Below are 19,079 nucleotides of genomic sequence, written 5' to 3' on the forward strand. Positions count from 1 at the left end.
TCCCAGGATCTGAGTTCAGTTCTGGTACTCAGAACAAATTCTCAGATAGAGAGGGGTAGGGCAAACAGAAAAATTAGAGTCTAGGAAAGCAGAGCAGTAGCCAGAGAAGCAGAAAAACTGCCGTGAAAAGAGCAGAGGTGCTGTGGAAACAATGGTTTAGAGTTGTAAGCTACAGCGGGCAAGAGAAAAGCATACCCCCTAACATTTCTCCAATGAAAATAGGGGTGTCCTATTCAATAATATCCAATAATAGTGGGACGCGGGTGGTGCTGTGGGTTAAACCACAGAGCCTAGGATCAGAAGGTTGGCGGTTCGAATCCCCGTGACGGGGTGAGCTCCCGTTGCTCGGTCCCTGCTCCTGCCAACCTAGCAGTTCGAAAGCATGTCAAAGTGCAAGTAGATAAATAGATACCGCTCCAGCGGGAATGTAAATGGCATTTCCGTGCGCTGCTCTGGTTTGCCAGAAGCGGCTTAGTCATGCTGGCCGCATAACCCGGAAGCTGTACGCCGGCTCCCTCGGCCAATAAAGCGAGATGAGCGCCACAACCCCAGAGTCGCCCATGACTGGACCTAACGGTCAGGGGTCCCTTTACCTTTTCCTGTTCAATACTAATAATAATACTTTTATTATTTATACCCTGCCCATATGACTGGGTTTCCTCAGCCACTTTGGTTGGCTTCCAACATATATAAAGACATGAAACATTAAACAACTTCCCTGTACAGGGCTGCTTTCAGATGTCTTCTAAAGATTGTATAGTTACTTATCTCCTTGGCTCCGCGGTCGCATAACTCCATACTGTTAAGTTTTGGGTGAACTTATCAGATGACACAGCGATTCTTCAAACAGCTCTTTATTTGTAAGCTGGAACAGAACTGAACCACAAACAGGTCAGCCAGCCTGCTTTTATAGGCAGCCGTCTGTCAACATTGTAGCAACAACAACCCAGGGTTTCCTGCCTAAGGTCACTGCCGTGGACCTGAGTGAAAACTATATACACGATACTCCTGGTGGCCAGGGTGAGAACTTCAATACATAACACATACCCTCCAACATTTCTCTGTTGAAAGTAGGGATGTCCTGAGGAAAAGCGGGAGGTGGATGAGGAAAGAAAAAATGGTGAGAGACTAGGAAGAGATAGTAGAACTATGCATTGCTAAGATCCACAAAGTGAATAATCCTAGGTTGACTTGAAATATCACTGGCTATAGGCACCTACTATTGGCTGTGCTGCCCAGATTCATTCCTATCGTCCTGCTTATTATTATTAGGAAATTGCCCTTTTGCAAAACACAAGGAGGGTTGCCACTGTTGTCTGCCTGGAGGAAACGGAACTGTTGGTGGTGGACAAAAGTGATTTTTTTGCCTATGAGCTAGATAAGGAACTTAACCGAGAGTTCAAAAACCGATATGAATTCCTGAGGTAACGTATCCCTGCGTAACTCTGTACCGTTTTTCTCTGCATCATTCCTTTCCCCTCTCTTGTCCCTTTGCCCTCTTCCCGACTCCTTTAAAAAGCCGGGCTTTGCGTCACAACCTCTAATAACAATGTGTATTTAAGCTTTTTCACTGTGAGTGCATGGGACATGGGTGGCACTGTGGTCTAAACCACTGAGCCTTGGGCTTGCTGATCAAAAGGTTGGTGGTTTGAATCCCTGCAATGGGGTGAGCTCCTGTTGCTCGGTCCCTGCTCCTGCCAACCTAGCAGTTTGAAAGCACCCCAAGAAGTGCAAGTAATTTAATAGGTGCCGGGAAGGTAAACAACGTTTCTGTGCGCTGCTCTGGTTTCGGTGTTCCGTTGCGCCAGAAGCGGTTTAGTCATGCTGGCCACATGACCCGGAAGCTGTACGCCGGCTTCCTTGGCCTGTAACGCGAGATGAGTGCCGCAACCCCAGAGTCGTCTGCAACTGGACTTAACTGTCAGAGGTCCTTTACCTTTACAGTGAGTGCATCCTTATGTGATACAGTGGTACCTCGGGTTAAGAATTTGTCCTGGAGGTCCGTTCTTAACCTGAAACTGTTCTTAACCTGAGGTACCACTTTAGCTAATAGGGTCTCCTGCTGCCACCGCACTGTGGCAGTGCAATTTCTGTTCTCATGCTGAAGCAAAGTTCTTAACCTGAGGTACAGTGGTACCTCAGGTTACAAACACTTTGGGTTACAGACACCGCTAACGCAGAAGTAGTACCTTGGGTTAAGAACTTTACCTCAGGATGAGAACAGAAATGGTGGCAGCAGGAGGCCCCATTAGCTAAAGTGGTACCTCAGGTTAAGAACAGTTTCAGGTTAAGAACGGATCTCTGGAACGAATTAAGTACGTAGCCAGAGGTACCACTGTACTACTTCTGGGTTAATGGAGTCTGTAACCTGAAGCGTCTGTAACCTGAAGCATCTGTAACCTGAGATACCACTGTACAAGAGTGCTTTTACTATGAAAAGTCTGAGTCAGCTGCTGTTCCATTGTCACAAGAAGCACAGTTCCAAAAAAGAGCTGCTTTAAAATGAAATTTAAAAACCTCTTTCCCAATAAGCGCTGCACATTCTGACCCAATATGCAGATTCCCAGCACTTCCCAGTCCTTTTTCTATTATTATTTTTCTAACACCTCCCTCCTCTCAGGAGTTAATGTGTAGGCCCATGCTTACCTGGACACCGAAATCACGGTTGCCAGCTTGAAACCCTTGCAGATGAAAGCTCTCCATGCATCCCTCCTGTTTTCAGAAGCGTCGACCTTTTTGATACACTGCCCGATTCTTCAGTAGCGAAAATAGCCTACTACTGCAAAATCGAGAGGTTCCACTATGGCCAGGTGATTACTAGCGACATCACAGATACGACCACAATGATATTTATTACAAAGGTGAGCTCAGCGTGTGATTAATCTTTCATAATATGCCTTACTTTCCCAACAGGTGGGGATGCCACTGTAGCCCTTGGGGGGGGGTCTGTTTCTTTTGGAGGTGCGCATATTGGACTATTGGACGTCAGTTCGGGGGGGGGGAGTATATTGTTGTGAAGAGCATAATGACCACTCTTTTTAAAAAAATAATAATTTTTTATTAAGTTTTCCATTTAACAATCCAATCATATCACATTAATTATTCCAAATTATACCAATACATATCATAAAGTCCAAATATTTTGCCAAATTATATATTTTGTTGGGGGTTCCCATGCTTCGAGTTCAGTAAGGGTCCAGTCATCTCATATTTTTGCTGCTTTTAGTGTTCACTAGTCCTATCTTTCAATCTTCTTGATGTTATCCTTTTTCTTCTTAATTGCCTCTGAGTTGTTTCCACAGGCGAGTTAAAGTAAGCAATATTATGCTTCTGAGTGAACTTTATAAGGCTCTCCCTTTTTTTTAAGCTGGTAAGTCTTTTGTTTGCAATAAATTCTCACACGCTGATCCAAAAGTCCTTCTCGAGCGGCAGATGCCATCAATCTCAGCTCCGATGAAATAAAATCTAGGCGTTTGCTCATTAATTTTCCCAGACAGGTTGCATCATAAATTAGGCTTTCCAGGGAAGAATTTGCCAAGTCGAACTTAAAACACAAACATGATAACAAAGTAGTGGCTCGCCTCCCCCTGTGCCTATTAATCTCGCAACGAGGTCTGTCTCATAATGGCGGATCCTGATTAAAAACTGTGTCACAAGAGAGCCTTTTGTTTTCTTTCCAGATCTTTCAAAAAACAAAGGCTTTAGTTGAGCCCAAGAAAGTAAAATCTCTCACTGCCTCCATTTCCTCCCCTTCTATTTGCCAGGAGGTGATGGGCCCAGTGGCCATGATCTTCCTTTTTTTGATGTTGAGTTTCAGACCATATTTTGCACTCTCCTCTTTCACCCTCAATAAAAGGTTCTTTAATTCCTCCTCACTTTCTGCCATCAAGGTTGTGTCATCTGCATATCTGAGGTTGTTGATATTTCTTACGGCAATCTTAATTCTGGCTAGGGATTCATCTAGCCCAGCCTTTCGCATGATGAATTCTGCATATAAGTTAAAGAAGCAGGGAGACAATATACAGCCTTGTCATACTCCTTTCCCAATTTTGAACCAATCAGTTGTTCCATATCCAAGGTTTATAGATCAGGTCAATTCCTTTCCCTCCCCTGCCCTCCTCCGTGTTCTAATCTTGGGAAGATGTGCATAGCTATGGGCCCATATGATCAACTCAGCCGTAGTTTTTTCTGTCGTTTCATCAGGGTGTGTGCGAGGTTTTGCGACTGGTGGATCTCAGTACCTGTCCATCTTACCACAAGTGGATCTCAAAACAACTGTGTTTCCCCAAACGCAAGCTACATATGATGGAGAAGCGCCGCATAGCAGCTGGTATGTTACGACTTTGCCTTTTTATGCACATGTGATTCACCAGGACTTCTCAGCTGGCAGGATGGCACCTGGTCTCAGCGCATAGTCTTGCAGGTGCACAAGGCTACTGCCTTGCTCAAGCTAAATGGGTCCAGGTCTGGTCAGCTGTTAGATTGGAGACCATCTGAGAACCACATATACCGTATTTTTTGCTCTATAGGATGCACCCGACCATAGGACGCACCTTGTTTTAGAGGGGGAGAACAAGAAAAAAAAAATTCTCTCCCTCTCTGCGTAGCGCCCCTTCAGCGAAGCGGCAGGAGAAATGGAGCCCCTTCCATTTCTCCTCCTGCTTCGCTGAAGGGACGCTGCGCAGAGAGGGAAAGCTGTGTAGCGCCTCTCCAGCGAAGCAAAGCCAGGAGAGCAAGAGGGATCGGTGCAAAAGCAACACGAAGCCTCCGGAGCGCAATGGGAGCGCTCCCACTGCACTTCGGAGGCTTCACGTTGCTATCGCTGAAGCCATGGAGCCTGCATTCGCTGCATAAGATGCACACATATTTCCCCTTAATTTTTGCAGGGGAAAAAGTGTGTCTTATAGAGCGAAAAGTACAGTACACATTGCCGTGAGTTCCATGATGGAAAAATGTAAATGTGAGAAATAATGCAAAAAACAACACATAAAATAATGTTAATCTTACTTCCCAGATATGGTGGTTATGCTGGTCTCAGTGAAAGAAATTTATAAAGTACACAGCGCTATTCTTCTCGAAAAAGTGGTGCCAGAACTTGTCAGTTTGCATTTCTTAGTGCAGAAAGTACTGATCTGATGTGTAGAGATCTTTCCTATTCTAATTAGTTCCAGAGGGTTCTGGAAGCTTCTCTGTGTGAAAGAAGCAAGCAGAAGGTTTCTGATGTTTGGGTTATTCCTTCAGAGAAGCTGAGTACAGCTGGCTTAAACTGGTTCTGTTATCTCTTCTGCCAAGGTCATGCTGACTATAATACAGTGGTACCTTGGGTTACATACGCTTCAGGTTACAGACTCTGCTAACCCAGAAATATTACCTCGGGTTAAGAACTTTGCTTCAGGTTGAGAATAGAAATCATGCACTGGCGGCGCGGCAGCAGCAGGAGGCCCCATTAGCTAAAGTGGTGCTTCAGGTTAAGAACAGTTTCACGTTAAGAACGGACCTCCAGAACAAATTAAATACTTAACCCGAGGTACCACTGTAGTAAGGCCAGAAGGAGCCTGGGTTTCACTTTCACTTTCTATCTCTCTTCCTTCTGGTGTGTTTTGTACATAGAATGCTTAGTGTTAAGGTTTTTAGACTTATTATAAGTTATTGTAAGTTTAAGTTAAGTCTGCTGCAACTGGATTTTTATGGACCGTGCCAATCCCGAATGTATTAGTTTTGTGACCATTATGCTCATTTGCCTTCAGTAGCAGTAAAGCTCTGTTGGATGAAATACAATTGCATCTGGTCTATTTTTTGGGACTCCTGCAACATATTTAAGTTTTTACTCTGCTCACTATACAGTGGTGCCTCGCAAGATGGAAAACTCGCTAGGCAAAAGAGTTTTCCATTTTGAAGGTGCTTCGCAAAACGAATCTCCTATGGGCTTGCTTCGCAAGACGAAAATGTCTTGCGAGTTCCTGTGGTTTTTCCCCCCTCCCCCCTTCTAAGCTGCTAAGCCGCTTATCAGCTGATCCGATAAGCCGCTAAAAGCCGCTAAAAGCCGCAAATAGCGCTAATAGCGCTAATCCACTAATCCATCAATGGGCTTGCTTCGCAAGACGAAAAAACCGCTAGACAAAGAGAATCACAGAACGGATTCTTTTCGTCTTGCGAGGCACCACTGTATGTTGGAATCTGTATCAATATCGAGTAGGATTCAAACTCACCTTGAACACCTTCCTCATTCTCCTAGAAGGGCAATGGTGCCACCTGAGAGTGGCCAGAAATGCGTTCCAGCGAGTTCTGGCTTGAAAAAGCCCTGATACATACACCAAATCCTGGGGTTTTTTTATATGCAGAAGCAGAATCAACTCACCAATTTGAATAACTCCAGCTTGTTTTAATATTTATTTCTTATACAGTCAGTGGTACCTTGGGTTACATATGCTTCAGGTTACATACGCTTCAGGTTACAGACTCCGCTAACCCAGAAATAGTGCTTCAGGTTAAGAACTTTGCTTCAGGATGAAAACAGAAATCGTGCTCTGGTGGCGCGGCAGCAGCAGGAAGCCCCATTAGCTAAAATGGTGCTTCAGGTTAAGAACAGTTTCAGGTTAAGAACGGACTTCTGGAACGAAGTAAGTACTTAACCTGAGGTACCACTGTATTCCAGCTTTCTTCCATTATGGATGTCCTTCAACAGTTTTTAAACCCACACTCCAAGTTATATTGATTCCAATTTAACTATCACAATGACCTCAAAGACTCCAGAAAATTACCATTTCATGAGGGTACTGGGAGAGTGTTCTCACCGGACACCCCAAAATCAAGCAAAATGCCATAAGCAAGAGTCGCTTTCACATTCTGAGACCTTTCTGTTTGCCTTGGCCAATGTTCTAGGTCTCCTTTTGCTGATCTTGGCAGGAAGGCTGTTCCAAGAAAGCTTGGAACCCAAGCAGTATAGGATGTGCCAAAGCTCTCTTTTCCCACGAAACGGTGCACTATGAAGAAGAGAATAAACAGGAAATGGAATAAAAATAGCAAAACAAAGAATGGCTGTAGCTGGAAGCTCTCCTAAATCAAGCAGAAAAGAAACAAAAACAGGCTGACCTTTGCTCATGGCTTTTCATAGATGGCAGCAATGGCATGGCTTCTATTTCTATGCCTCTATCCCTGGAGCAGATATAGCAAAAACTGTATGTAGGAAGCACATTGGGAGGAACACGCCAGTGCTTTTTTCTGGGGATATGCAGGGGTACGCATACCCCTAAACATTTTGTGAACTGTTGGCCTCATTGAGGGGCTGTGCTGGTCCCGGGGGGTTACCGGGGGGTTACCGTGTGGCGTGGTCTGAGTCCAGTCCGAGGTCGAGGGTGTGGAATGGAGGTTGTCCATCAAGGCTAAAGCGGGGTCCAAGGCAAGGAGTTGGGTGGGGTCAGGTACTCTGGCAGAAGAGCAGGACAGGGTGCCGACAGGCACAGGTTACCAACAATGTTGCTCCCACAACCTGGGACTGGGGCTGGTTGGCTTTTATCTGCCCCGAGGCATGGGGCGGCCCCAGTCTACAGGTCACTCGCCTCTCCTGGCCTGGAGGTGAGCACTCCTCCTGCGGGAACTTAGTTCCCTCCGCCTCTCTGCCCTGAGCCTCTGCAGCTCAGGAGAGGCTGGAGGGTTACCGGACCCAGAGGCAACCTCACTTTCCCCCTGACGGGGCTGAGAGTGGAGCACCTGCAGGCAATGGGTCCTCCATCACCTCAGGAGCCAGAGCAGACTCAGCTGGTGCCTGCACCTGAGGATCCAGCACAGGTGAGGAACCTTCAGGTTCAAGCCCCTGTGGGGACTCCTGTGCAGGCTGGGATTCCTCAGGTTCAGCCTGTGAGTCCGAATCCCAGGCCATCACAGGGGCAGTATTTCAATATGAGTAAGAAAATGAGAGGACATCTAAATGTTGTTGTTTTTTTTGGGGGGGGGAAAGCACTGCATGGCGTACATTTAAATCACACTTCTTCCCCCACAAAGACCTGGAACTGTAGTTTATCCCTAACAGAGCTACAATTCCCAGCACCAATTCCAAGGTTTCGTTGGGGGGCGTCATGTGCTGAATATACAGAGCATCATGTGAAGCCCATTCTTTCCCTCAATGAATTCTGGACCCTAGATGGTAGTTTACCCCTCACAGGGTTATAGTTCCCAGCAGTCCTGAACAAACTACAATACCCAGAATTCTCTGAGGGAAATAATAATAATAGTAATAATAGTAATAGTAATAATAATAATAATAATAATAATAATAATAATAATAATAATAATAATTAATAATAATTTATTATTTATATCCCACCCATAATTTATTTCAAGGACATAGTGAGTAGGTACACCATACTCTCCGATATTTCTCTGATGAAAATAGGGATGTCCTATTCTATTATTATTATTATTATTAATTAATTAATTATTTCATTAAGCACCACTCATCTGACTGTGTTGCCCCAGCTGCTCTGGGCAGCTTCCAACATATATAAAAACATAACAAAACATTTAAAAACTTCTGTATACAGGGTTGCCTTCAGATATCTTCTAAAGATTGTAACATAAAGGTAAAGGACCCCTGGACGTTTAAGTCCAGTCAAAGGCAACTATGGGGTTGTGGCGCTCATCTCACTTTTCAGGCTGAGGGAGCCGCCATTTGTCTACAGACAGTTTTCCGGGTCATGTGGCCAGCAGGACTTAACCGCTTCTGGGATTCGGGTGTTCCTTGCTTTTTTGTGTGTGGGGGGAACTTTTAACACAACCTTCGTAGAAGTTTCAAATTTTACAGAAAAATACCAGAAACGAAAAAAGCAGAAAGAAAAAAGTGCTACCTTTAACTCAGCTACTACAGAAATCTAAACTCCTTGCATAAATTGGCCTTCACACCTTAATGCATTTTTTTACACATTAAGTTTGAAGTAGCCCTTGTTTAAGTTTTTTTGGCAACGCAAACCTAAAGCATGCATTCTTACAATGTCCATTTGCTTTACAAATGCCTCTGTTACTCTTTCTGTTCTGCATTGGACCTAAGCACAAAAGACAACTTAGACTGTAACTTAACACTTACCCTGCTCACCTGGGAAATAAGCACCAACAAATTCAACACGACTTACTTCTGAAAAGGCTTGGTTAGCATTAAAAACCTGTTATGTGAAAACAGTGTAAAATATTTTTTTTAAAGTAGGAACTTTCTGAGCTACTCCTATCCTTTAAAACATGCAATTTTATTGTGTGATAACTTTTTGAATTTTCCTTTAATTAAATTAAATTTAGAGGGGGGCAATGGCTTTTTTACATAACTAGCTTCAGACATGCTGTTCTTCTTATGCAGAGATTGCGTGCGTTGACAGATTCAAAAGCACGATGTGGAATTCCTTCAGTCGGGAGAGATTGAAGGACCTCAAAGACTACTATATCGGTCAGCGGAATGAACAGTATGACCAATTCATGAAGCAGGATAGTCTCTTCAACAGGCAGCATAAAAGTGTCGTGATAAACATGGAGAAAAGGTGAGAAGCGAGGGGGTTTTCCGGGTTGTTTTCCTAGAGGCATAGAGAGCAAGGGACATAGCTGTCAACTTACAGATTTGAAAATAAGGGACCAGCAGCCTCGAAAATAAGGGATCAGCAGCCAAAATAAGGGATTTTCCAAACACAGCTATGTTCAACTTCTGAGCCTCTCTGAGCCAAAGGCAGAAAGTCCAGCCAGCAGCCAAACGAAGCCTCAAGCGGTGGTTCCCACAGCGCAGCAACCCGGCAAAGGGGATGCAGCAAGGAAAACCACCGTCACCTCTCCGCTGGGAAGTGCTGAGCAAAGGCGAGTCCCCAGGCAACGCGGCCGATTTGATTGGCACAAGGCATGCAAGCTCCACCCCCCAGTTGTAGCCAAGCAACACAGTTGGAGCCTCCCTCCTCTCTGGCCGGCAGGCAGGGAGGGAGAGGAGCTGCTTCCTTTGAAACCCGGGTAATTTAAGGGACATCATCAATCCGGGACAGCAACGGGACACGGCGCTAGGATAAGGGACTTTCCCGCCAAATAAAGGACGGTTGACAGCTATGGCAAGGGAAATGGCTGGTCGCCTAGGGTGCAAGTGTCAGGCTGCTGCCGGCGACTGCTGGCCAGTTGCCAGGAACGTACAAAAACAAGGAAATGTTTCTTACCATCCACTTTTTATTCAGTGTTTACAGAGAGAGGCTATAGAACCCAGCCTCTTCGATAATGGCGTTGTCCTGAGTGCATCTCCCCATCTCTCCTACTTCTTCATTCGTCAATCTCATCATCTCCTCTACGGGTGCTGCTACGTGCCCTCTGTCTTTGAGCTCTTTGCTCTCCTACTTTCAAGGCTCGCCGGTTTCTAGGTTGGAAGGTCTAGAATGCTTTCTAAAGACACTGTGTCCGTCAGCTGTTGCCCCCCCGCTGCTTCCTCTTCCTCCTTCTCTCTCATTATTTCCCAACTCCCCCCCTCATCTGCCTCTGAGCTGTGACCTCCCTCAAACCCCTGTTGTAAATCTGTCACCTTTTCTAATTGCTAAGACTGAAATCCAGCTAATGCGGTTCTGCTGTTTTATGTCAGCTATGCAGGTGAGCTACACAAAATATCTGGAAGCATTTCATTTTGGATTAGTTTCTGTTATGTACTGAAGTTCTCACCCTGGGCCAGCAGGGGGATACTGTAAATAGTTTCCACCCAGGTCCACATATGCAAATAAGGGATTGAAAGTGACGTTCAGTGATTGGAAAGTTGGATAGTTATTGTTGCGTTCTAGTGGAGCTCTATATATAGCAGGCTGGCTGAACCCTTAAGTCCAGTTCTGTTCTGGTCTGTGAACAAACAAGAGCTGTTTGAAGAATCGCTGTGTCGTCTGATATGTTCACCCACAACTTAACAGTTTCCTTCTGCTAAACTGTCTTCCTCTTCCTCCTCCCTAGAAGGGTCAAGCTGGGGAGGCGGTCTCTCCCATTCCTCGTCTGCCCAGACCCTGACAGCAAGGGGCTAAACCTGTAGTGTGGAACTGCCAATCCATGGGTCTAATTGGGTCCACCAAACCTCTGATAAGGGTTCTTGTATCTCACAAGGCACAGTGAACCGTCAAAGAGCAGCCTGCATTTGACACTTTTACAGGTGCTTCATAATACCTGCGCCGTGTTTGTAAGAACCCAATCCTTTGCACTTTGGAACTCCTGTTGATATCAAGCTAGGCACTTTCACTGTATTTTTTTGGTGCCTGCTTAAAGCATTCATATTTAGATAAACCCACCCAGATGTTTTTTGTCTACGGCCATACTACCCTGAACACGCCTGATCTTGTCTGATCTCGGAAGCTAAGCAGGGTCAGGCCTGGTTAGTACTTGGATGGGAGACCGCCTGGGAATACTAGGTGCCGTAGCCTTTTTTTTTTTTTTTAGGGTCGTGGGTGGCGCTGTGGGTTAAACCACAGAGCCTAGGACTTGCTGATCAGAAGGTTGGCGGTTCGAATCCCCGCGATGGGGTGAGCTCCCGTTGCTTGGTCCCAGCTCCTGCCAACCTAGCAGTTCGAAAGCACATCAAAGTGCAAGTAGATAAATAGGCGGGAAGGTAAATGGCGTTTCCATGCGCTGCTCTGGTTCGCCTGAAGCATCTTAATCATGCTAGCCACATGACCCGGAAGCTGTATGCCAGCTCCCTCAATCAATAAAACAGGATGAGCCTCGCAACCCCAGAGTCGGTCACAACTGGACCTAATGGTCAGGGGTCCCCTTTACCTTTACCTTACCCAGATGTTTAGAATTTCGATGAGTTTTAAATTGCATTAGTCTCTTTTATCCTGGTTTTAATTTCTGTGCGTTTTAGATTATGGTTGTAAATGTTTTTAGTGATGATTTTATCGTTTTATCGTTTTGTAAACAGCTTTGAGTTGGTGTATATATTTTATCAAACAAACAAACAAACAAACAAACAAACAAACAAACAAGTGTGCCCCCACTTTTCAATTTCTAGTTCATTCATTCAGAAGCATCATGGGGACGACGATCGGGAGGTTGTTCAAAAGATTATATCGGGAGAGTTTGTAAAGGAACCCACGTACTCTACTTCCTATGGAGAGATGCCAACTTCTGTTGCAGCAGCTGTATATATCAGAATGGATGAATTGCGCAAAGGAGAAATGATAGTAAGTATATTCTAGCCTTATAGAGCAGGACATTTTCGTGTTAGGAATGTCCTATTCTTGTGTAGGACCCTGGCAGAGACACATGCCCGACTGGCATGTTCTCTCCCTCCTGGTCGATCCTTCGGGAGCTTCAAAAGCTTTCTTCTGCCTGAACATCACAGCGACTGATGCTAAAAGGCATTAACACACTTAGGGATCTGCAGAGTATTGCAGTTTGCGTAACAGAACCAATAGCACAGCATTTTGGCTAATCTACGTTTATTTACATATAATACACTCGGAGCATTCCGACTTAGCTCCTTCCTCTTTCTCATCAGACAGCAAAGAGAGAAAGAACAAAAGACAATAGTCCCACTTCACGGAACACAGTAATACCAAAACATCCTGTCTCCGTCACTTCCCACACTGTGGAATGAAAACATATACTGTCATGTGATAGACAACAATCCCATGACTGCTGACATGGGGAATGAATCTCCAACATTTTGTGGCCGTGGTGGGACTATATAGCAGGGATCATCAACCTTTTTTTTGAACTCATGGGAGCGTTATGAATTTTGAGAGAGTGCTGTGGGCACCAGACACAAAATGGCGGCCATGCAGGGGCAGAGGGGCAGGTTGCCCCCCAGATCGGGAGGTCTCGGCGCACGTGTGACATCATATTTGCACTGCGTGATGTCACACGTGCCTCTCGATGCTGTGTAGGCTAGTGCAAGCCTTCTGTGTGGGTGGGTGTGACCTCCTGACACCGTTCAGGCCTGGGCAACCTCCTATGACATCGTACCAGGCCCCCTCAACCTTGGGGGGGGGGCAGCCGGCTGTGCCCCCTTCAAACAAAAATTGGGGGGACTGAAGACGCCTCCGACCCCAAGAGTTGGTGTACCTCATGAACTTTGCTTCAGGATGAGAACAGAAATCGTGCTCCGGCGGCATGGCGGCAGCAGGAGGCCCCATTAGCTAAAGTGGTACCTCAGGTTTAGAACAGTTTCAGGTTAAGAACGGACCTCCAGAATGAATTAAGTTCTTAACCCGAGCTACCACTGTACTGAAAAACTGCATTAAAAGGGAGGAGGAAGCAGTAGTTTTTTAGGACTCTGGGGGTTCCTATGGGCCGGTGTCTAAACAAATCACTTATGAATTACACTTCCGACTCCACTCATTGGTTTCACTCATTTAGTGACAGGCAGGATCAGTCAGGCTGGTTCATATCGCAGAAATTGCTTAGAAGAGTTCCTGCTCTTTCTCTATTTATTTAATTTTTTTGAGATATTCTGCAATGAGTGTAATTAGAATCGGAAAATGTATAAATTGCAGTGATATAAATGTTAATTTTGAAAGCCATGAGGCGGGAAGGAAGGAAGTCTACAAGCTCTAAGAGCCAAGGCGGTATAGCGGATAAATATGATGTGAATGTATAATATTAAATGGATATATATATATATATATATATATATATATATATATATATATGAATGAGTTCTTGCTCCTTTCCTCCCCCCCTCCCTGTAGCTTTCGTTCTAGGAGGGCCAGGGACTTAGTAAACAGTCCCCTGTGATATTTTATGCATTGTGAGTTGCAGGTACTTTTATCATTAATTGTTTTATTGTACTTATTGTAATTGTTAAGAGTGAATTTCTGTTTGTTTATTATTTGCTGACCTTTTGAGAGTTCATTTCATGGTGTGCTATCATATTCTAACAGCTTACCGAATATTACTTTATTGGATAAAAGTCATTCCATTTTAAAGTTATGTTTTATTATGACTTTTTTGTATTGGTCAGATTCTTCTATGGTGCGTATTGTTGCAGTTTTTTTAAATTAATTTTTATTGATTTTAATATCACCAGTCAACAGTATAACAAAACAGATAACATACATAAAAGAAAACACTCCTATACAAAATAAATTCCTTCCACCTATTAGGGTGTTCTTTGTCATATATTTTGTTGCTGTAAGCCGCCTTGTGTGTAAAATAGAAAGGTGGTCTACAAATTAAAAATGAAATGAAATAGTGGGCGGAAGAGCAAAAGCCTGAATAAAAGGAGTTGAATATAGTTCAATGAGTTATTTCACTTATTGTATGATTTTTGTTTAAATTGCAATAAATGACCTTCAGATATCCAATGCATTTGCAATAATTAGCCAGAAGAATACAAGACGCTGAACTTCTTGAGGAACTGGAACGCCCTCCCACCAGATGTCAAAGAGAAAAATAACTACCAAACTTTTAGAAGACATCTAAAGGCAGCCCTGTTTAGGGAAGCTTTTAATGTTTAATAGATTATTGTATTTTAGTGTTTTGTTGGAAGCCACCCAGAGTGGCTGGGGGGACCCAGCCAGATGGGCAGGGTATAAATAAATAAATAAATAAATAAATAAATAAATAAATAAATAATAATAATAATAATAATAATAATAATAATAATAATAATAATTATTATTATTATTGCCTGTACCTTGCCTCTTGCATCCCTGTTTATGTTCATGAAAGAGGCCTTGGGTATTCCTTCACTCCAGCCCCTTGTATCCAGAAAATGTACAGATGGAGTGGCAAGCATTCGGCAGCCCAAACAGAATTAAATCAGACTCTGCAAATACGGTACTTTTAAAGGTGGTCTGTTCAAAAGTTGTTCCACAAAGATTGGTGGAAGGATCTCCTCATGGTTTGCATTTCTTCTCAGGCGAATCTGCATGATAGTCGTGTCATCGTTTTGGTCAGTCAGGGGGCAGAGATCATCCGTCTGAAAAAAGAGAAGGTTGAGGAATGGGCAGATGCTGCCACCATGATGAAATTTGGCAAATTAAAGATGAAATATCCCAGGTAGGAAGGACTGAAGCATTGGGGTGGGCTGGCGTGAGGGGTTGTGATTCATGGGGTCCAAGCCCATTATATAATGAGGGAAACACAAGTGCTATGTTGTAGACTAAGCTTGAAGCCCCTTTGACAAATCTATTTCCCTGTATCTGTACGGAGTGTTCAGATATTATGTGGTTTGCTGGAGCCTATGAGAAGCAGGTTTAGAACAGAACAGAACCTAAACAGTACAGTCATACCTCGGGTTACAGACGCTTCAGGTTGCACGTTTTTGGGTTGTGCACTGCGCCGAACCCGGAAGTACCGGAACAGGTTACTTCCGGGTTTTGGCGCATGCACAGAAGTGCTAAATCGCGCTTTGCGCATGTGCAGAAGTGCTGAATTGCGACCCGCGCATGTACATACGCAGTGCTGCGGGTTGTGAACGTGCCTCCCGCACGGATCATGTTCACAACCCGAGCGTCCACTGTATAGAAATTTATTCATGTATGTGACTACAGCGGCAAGAATGTTATTTGCACAAAGATGGAAAGAATAAGAAGTTCCGACAAAAGAAGAACGGATACAAAAACTTGTGGACTATGAAGAAATGGTGAAACTTACCGGAAAAATTAGAAATCAAGATAACAAATTAAAAGAAGCTAAATGACACTATTCAGTTTTCAAAACGGACCAATGGGGTTGTATTCAATTAGGTTTTACTCTGAGCAGGCCCACTAAAATTAATGAACATGACTAAGTTAGGTCCATTAATTTCAGTAGATCTACTCTGAGTAAGAGTTACTTGAATACCACCCCATGGCCTTGAAAGGGATTAGACCAATTCATGGAGGAAAAGGCTATCAATGGATACTCAATATGTCAGCTATGTCCTGTTGTTCTCAGTTTCTCTTTGTGGACTTTTCTAGAAGCATGTGGTTGGCCACTGTGAGAACAGAGTGCTGGACTAGATGGGTCTTTTTCCCCAGGAGAAAATGAGAACTGATGCTGTGGCATTTGCCCCAGAGAAGCAGTGCTGGAGAGCCAGTGTGGTGTAGTGGTTAAGAGCGGTAGTATCGTAATCTGGGGAACCGGGTTCGCGTCTCCGCTCCTCCACATGCAGCTGCTGGGTGACCTTGGGCCAGTCACACTTCTTTGAAGTTTCTCAGCCCCACTCACCTCACAGAGTGTTTGTTGTGGGGGAGGAAGGGAAAGGAGATTGTTAGCCGCTTTGAGACTCCTTAGGGTAGTGATAAAGCGGGATACCAAATCCAAACTCTTCTTCTTCTTCTTCTTCACGTATAAGCTCAATAAGCTATAGCTTAGGGCCCGACTCTCTTGGGGGCCCCCAAAAAATTTAAAGGAGAAAAAATGGATGTACATTTCCAAAATATAAGATAAAAAACAAATAAAATAAAACCTACATACAGCAACAGTGTTTTGTGTTGTGTAGGCTCCTAGGATGTTAGTACAGAGGTACCTCTGGATACGAACGGGATCCGTTCCGGATCCCTGTTCGCATCCTGAAGCTAATGTAACCACCTGCGGGTCGCAATTCGTCGCTTCCACGTATGCGTGCGACATCATTTTGACAGTTTGCGCATGCGCGAGTGGTGAAACCCGGAAGTAACGCATTACGTTACTTCTGGGTCGCCTCGTAGCGCAACCCGAAAGCGCTCAACCTGAAGCATATTTAACTCGAGGTATGACTATACAGTGGACCCTCCAGATACGAATTAAATTTGTTCCAGGGGTCCGTCCGCAACCTGAAAAGTCTGTTGGCAGAGGTGCTGCTTCTGCGCACGCATGTGGGGCGATTGAGCGCTTCTGCGCATGCGCGTGGCACACAGAACACTTCTGTGCATGTGCTAAACCCAGAAGTATACACTTCCGGGTTTGCTGCATTCGAAACCCGAAAGTTACGTATCCAGAGTGGTACATAACTAGAGGGTCCACTGTAATGCGCCCCATCTGCTAGCCTGCTCCCTAAAATATCACTGGTTTGCTCATTTCTATATACAGGGTGCCTACATTCTGCACGGACTGGTTGTAACAGTTACTTTGATAAAATGCATATTTTGTTATGTGCAAATGGCTTTAGATACCTATTAGGTCCAGAAATTACCATATAGCATATATTCAACACAAGAAACAGTGAAAACTTGTTGTTGACAAGGGACAGCTGGACATATAAAGGGCCCCATTACCTTCTGTTATGTACTGAAGTTCTCACCCTGGGCCAGCAGGGGGATACTGTAGATAGTTATGCAAATGAAGGATTGAAAGTGACATTCAGTGATTGGATAGTTTTAGAAAGTTGTTACAGTAACGTTGTACTGGAGCTCTATATAAGCAGGCTGACTGAACCCTACAGCACAGTTCTGTTCTGGGTCTGTGAATAAACAAGAGCTGTTTGAAGAATCGCTGTGTCGTCTGATATGTTCACCCACAACTTAACACCTTCAGTAGCTGAGGGCCTCATCAAACCTAAATCCGGCCCTGCAGAGAAGAACTGTTTGGCTGCAGGGGGATGCCGCCCTATTCTCAATTTTCAATTCCCTTTTCAGTGATGACGAGCTGTGTCAAGTCTTCCTCAGACAGAACTCCTGGGAATCGTTTAAGAAAGATCTGCTGGGTGTTGTGATGCGTCCCAAACTCATGAAGATGGTGCACCCTCCTCATCCATGCCCGACGGAAGAAATCTACGACCCTTGGTGCGTGAACCAAGCGGGCGTCTTGGACCTAAGCAAGATGCGCCACCAAAAAGAAGTTGCCTCACAGAAGTATAAGTTCATTCCCGTTGGCGCGGAACACGGAAAACAGAGTTTGCCAAATATTCAGCCAAGACTGATCCATAGCATCACAGTCCTCCGTTCTCCTTTGGATGGAGCCTTTTAGTCAGCTGTTTCAAGGTTTTTTATTTACCGGTCAGTGACATGGTGGAGGGCAATTCTAAAAAGATCAAGGAGTGATTCTGGCAGTATGTGTGTGTGTGTGTGTGTGTGTTCATACATAAATATACATATACAGCTTTGCTTTATGTAAGTTTTCTTCTCTGTTAGAAAGCACCTTATAATTTTTTTACAGTAGATCTGTGATGTGAATTTTGAATCAGCAGTTAATTTCATTTTCTTCCGGTATTGCCATACAGAGAATATTTTTTTCTCTTCAAGATTCTGTGTTTGTGTATCCCCATATATACATATATTTATCAATAAATTATATTTAATGTTTAGTACTGAAACACTTCAGCATTTTGTGTGTTTAATGGAACGCTGGGGGTAAATCCAATTCATTTGGATTTATTTCTGAATAGGCATACATAGGGTTCTTCCTCGTTCCCGTGATCAGGATGTTATTCAGTAGTGGTCTAGAGCATTTTTCTATCTGCTCTAAGGAGACTTCCAGGCTGTTGCTGTCATGTGGGTGGGAGCCAGTAGCATAGCAGCAAACTGTGTCATTAAGTGGGTTTTGAGCTCCTTAAGAACCTTGCTTCAACACCCTCCCCTGCAAATATCTATCTATCTATGGAGGGACGCGGGTGGCACTGTGGGTTAAACCACAGAGCCTAGGGCTTGCCAATCAGAAAGTTGGCGGTCTGAATCGCGGGAATAGGGTAAGCTCCCATTGCTCGGTCCCTGCTCCTGCCCACCTAGCAGTTAGAAAGCATGTCAAGTGCAAGTAGATAAATAGGTACCACTCTGGCGGGAAGGGAAACGGTGTTTCCGTGCGCTGCTCTGGTTCGCCAGAAGCGGCTTAGCCATGCTGGCCACATGACCCGGAAGCTGTACGCCGGCTCCCTCGGGCAATAAAGCGAGATGAGCGCGCAACCCCAGAGTCGGTCACGACTGGCCCTAATGATCAGGGGTCCCTTTACCTTTACCTTATACACACACACACACACACACACACACACACACACACAGTGGTACCTCTGGTTGTGAACAGGATCCGTTCCGGAGCCCCGTTCGCAACCTGAAAGGAATGCAACCCGTGTCTGTGCATGCGCGGGTTGCGATTTGCTGCTTCTGCGCATGCGCGTGACATCATTTTGCATGTCTGCGCATGTGCGAGCGGCGAAACCTGGAAGTAACCCTTTCGGTACTTCTGGGTCACCACAGGAC

At 44.6% G+C, this 19,079-nt stretch overlaps 1 protein-coding gene across 4 annotated transcripts in view; it reads left to right on the forward strand.

Annotated features, from left to right (window-relative positions):
* The window catches only part of LOC308573682 (cyclic nucleotide-binding domain-containing protein 2-like), a 38,938-nt gene extending 20,943 nt beyond the window's left edge, over positions 1-17,995 (forward strand). For all 4 annotated transcript variants that reach the window (XM_081170877.1, XM_081170875.1, XM_081170874.1 and 1 more), the window contains 7 exons: positions 1,273-1,424; positions 2,723-2,861; positions 4,204-4,330; positions 9,344-9,521; positions 11,990-12,161; positions 14,843-14,982; positions 17,523-17,995. In XM_081170877.1, the coding sequence (XP_081027003.1) occupies positions 1,273-1,424; positions 2,723-2,861; positions 4,204-4,330; positions 9,344-9,521; positions 11,990-12,161; positions 14,843-14,982; positions 17,523-17,853 (1,239 nt within the window). In that variant the 3' untranslated portion in view covers positions 17,854-17,995. The remainder of the gene's footprint in view (positions 1-1,272; positions 1,425-2,722; positions 2,862-4,203; positions 4,331-9,343; positions 9,522-11,989; positions 12,162-14,842; positions 14,983-17,522) is intronic.
* The last annotated feature ends 1,084 nt before the right edge of the window (positions 17,996-19,079 follow it).

The sequence above is a fragment of the Podarcis bocagei genome (assembly GCF_964188305.1).
Source record: "Podarcis bocagei genome assembly, chromosome: 1".
NCBI lineage: Eukaryota > Metazoa > Chordata > Lepidosauria > Squamata > Lacertidae > Podarcis > Podarcis bocagei.